The sequence below is a fragment of the Penaeus japonicus genome, unplaced genomic scaffold (assembly GCF_977035675.1).
Source record: "Penaeus japonicus unplaced genomic scaffold, GWHDUDI00000001_assembly GWHDUDI00000022, whole genome shotgun sequence".
Classification (NCBI taxonomy): Eukaryota; Metazoa; Arthropoda; class Malacostraca; order Decapoda; family Penaeidae; genus Penaeus; species Penaeus japonicus.
Window position 1 is genome coordinate 21,411,822 of NW_028234424.1, and position 3,155 is coordinate 21,414,976.

Genomic DNA, 3,155 nt, shown 5'->3' on the forward strand with positions numbered 1-3,155 from the left:
AGATGTGAGTGCCCTGAATGTGGTAAAACATTCAGTCATGGATCAAGTCTGGCTCGACACAAGTTAAAACACTTGGGTAAAAGCCCAAGGAAATGTCAACACTGTGGAAAGACATTTCTTGATAAAAAAGACTTAGACCTACACCTACTTACATGTAAACACATCAAAAGTTATGAGTGTCCTATTTGCAAGAAGATATTTCATTTTCCTAGCAGCCTCTCAAGACACAAGAAAATACACAATAACTTAAAGCTATATGCATGTTCCCTATGTGATAAAAACTTTTCATACTCAGAAACGCTGAAGAGACATATTCAAGTTCACAGTGAGGATAGACGCTTCAAGTGCGGAGTTTGTGGTAAAGGATACAATACATCATTCACCTTGAAAATACACATGAGAATTCACAGTGGATACAGGCCCTTCCAGTGTGCAGTGTGTTCACTTAGTTATACCATTAAAGGTAGTCTTAAAAGGCACATGCAATCCCACAACAGTGATATATCTTTCAAGTGTCATCTATGTAAGAGGGAGTACTCACGACAGTGTTCTCTAAAAAGACATTTATTGACTCACAAAGATGAAATAAAAGTTTTGCCTACTAGCAATGAATCTGAATGTGAGAAAAAGCCTCTTGGTAATTCAAATGGTGAAAAAAGCAATAATCTGATTTCTGAAAATCACATAACCAGAGAAGAGAGTGTTGTCTACATTGAAGAAGGCAGTGATGATAATAAAACTTTGGGTTACCACAGTGATGAAGAAGAAGAGTATCATAAAACTCAAATCAACGAAAACCTTGATCCACTCCGTGATAATGATGAAATTGATGCAATAGTTATAAAGGAAGAAAGTCAGGAGAAGATGGAGGAGAGTGCTTGTACCTCAGAAAAAGATTATTTTAGTAATTTGAGTATCTCAAAAGGGGAGGAGAAGATGGAGATCTGTTGGGAAGAATCTTTTGATTGAAGGTTATTTTATTTTGAGTGTGGAACTTTTTAAATAAAAATGGCTCATCACTGAATTGTCATTTACTTCCTCTGTTGTTCTTTCAGTCTCATTGACAAGACTAAAGAGAATTTAAAAGAGAAGAATATGTTTGGTTAATGTGCTAAAGTATCAGTAAGTTTGTTAGATCTCTGAAATTTCTTAAAAGCCAGTTTCAACTTTGATATATATGTACTTTTTCTTATTAAATTCATAGTAGTTTGTTTGAATAAGTATTTCCATTGCCTGAATAACATCACCCATTTATGAGAAAGACTGAAATCACCCTTCAATACAACTAATGAATATGTTCTTATGAACTGAAGTACTAATTTGTTAGATAATGCAGCTCAAAGTATTTCACAGACTTAAATTACAAAGATAAAGGAGGCTGATTGATTATTTCAAAGGCATATCTCTCTCTGTCAGACAACAGACACTGATAACATAACAATAATTTGAAATTAATATTTGGGCTTTTAGGTAACATTCAGAAATATACTGTATTGAAAACACACACCACAGCACTATGCATGAGTCTGTGCCAGGATGTTAAAAGGAGAAAATAAAACTTTTTAACTCAGTACGTATTTTTTTTTATAATACAGTCACATACACTAACAACATAAAATTAAGTGGCAATAGTCATTTTTCCTTTTTCCATTGTTATAAAAATTGTGTGAGTTCTATCCCGTCATATATACTGCAGTTGTACTACAAAAGAATGGTACCGAACAGGCCACGTGGATATTTTGATCCATGTTTTCAAATGTGGTAAAGTCTGATTCATTACCTGGTAACATCAGTTGAATGAAATACACCAAGAATGAGAGGAATTTGCAGGGTGTGGAACTGAGTATCATGAATAGAAATTACGAAACCCATTGATTCAAACCATCATATACCATTGGGTCTATTTGTGGTTACATTACTTTCAGGAGTTATGAATCACGAATGCTTCAAACCACTTCAGCTATCAAACAATTACTGAAATATTTGTTTACCTAATCGTTTAGATTAGGATAATCTTATTCGATTAGCCCTTATTACCTTTTACATCACGAAATCAAGCACGATGTATACTAATAACAAGTAAGTAATAACTCTTCTGACATTATATTATGTTATGAACATCTTGTACTCGTCTTTTGATTACATTTTTGTGTATGCGCATATGTGATATCGCTTGCTCTATTCTTAAATAAGTTTCAGTGGTATTAACAAAAGGTAGGGGTGGCAGAAACATCCATCATACACAAAAGTTATTTGGAAAATGAAATAAGTTTCGGAATATACAAATATCTGAGGGAAAGTAAATGACTTGTAGGTTAGAGAGGAGCAACAACTTATACACAGTAAAGTAGCTAACATTAGGTATAGGGATCAAGGACGTGGAAATATAACAAGGGTTGATGCGAACAGGCTGCGGCGAAGAGCATAACCCTGTCAGATGTGCTTATCAAGGTGCACACTTCCTCAGTGTAAGTTGGACTGAAGACAGGAAGTTGAAGAGTCTATGGAGGGGGAGTAAAGATATTGTGAAAGTGTTTATACCATTCATCCCCTTATCAATAATAGGAACACTGAAGAATTAATATAGATCTTGCACAACAATCGAAGTTAACGTGTTTTGTTTGCGAATGATATTCCCCGTCTTGTGTAAATCACTGCATTGAAATCAACATTTATGCTTTTCATTAGTAGAATTCTTAAGTGTGTTTAAAATGTCACAACAGAAGTATTTTATTTTTGATCAGCTGTGTTTTATTTGTTCTTTTGCAGATAAGATTTGGGGCCTTTTCTTAGGTGTAATGGAAAATATCCGAGAAAATCATTTTTGAGTATTAGATATTGTGAGGTAGCTTATCATCTAAGCATGCATCGGTGTGTTCTAAGATTATTTTAGTAGATGCAGAAACGTCAGTGAAAAACGAAATATTTACATTATTAACATTATATTTACATTATTTGTAGCTAAGTGCCTTTGCACATGTAGCATGAGATATGTCTTACATGGTGCCACAGGTACAATGGAAGTTGTACTAGAAAACGTAATAATTGTTTCATTATTATGAATGTCTCAGTTGTAAAGAAAAGTTTCTAGCAAGCAGGATTTGTTGCTGAAAACCACTGGAAATCTGTTTATTTCCTTATTATCAGCATATTAG

At 33.9% G+C, this 3,155-nt stretch overlaps 1 protein-coding gene across 1 annotated transcript in view; it reads left to right on the plus strand.

Annotated features, from left to right (window-relative positions):
• The window catches only part of LOC122255294 (uncharacterized), an 18,003-nt gene extending 16,984 nt beyond the window's left edge, over positions 1-1,019 (plus strand). Inside the window, exon 11 of the mRNA XM_086549247.1 lies at positions 1-1,019. This exon is cut by the window's left edge and continues 1,191 nt beyond it. Coding sequence (XP_086405373.1) covers positions 1-969 — 969 coding nt within the window. The 3' untranslated portion in view covers positions 970-1,019.
• The last annotated feature ends 2,136 nt before the right edge of the window (positions 1,020-3,155 follow it).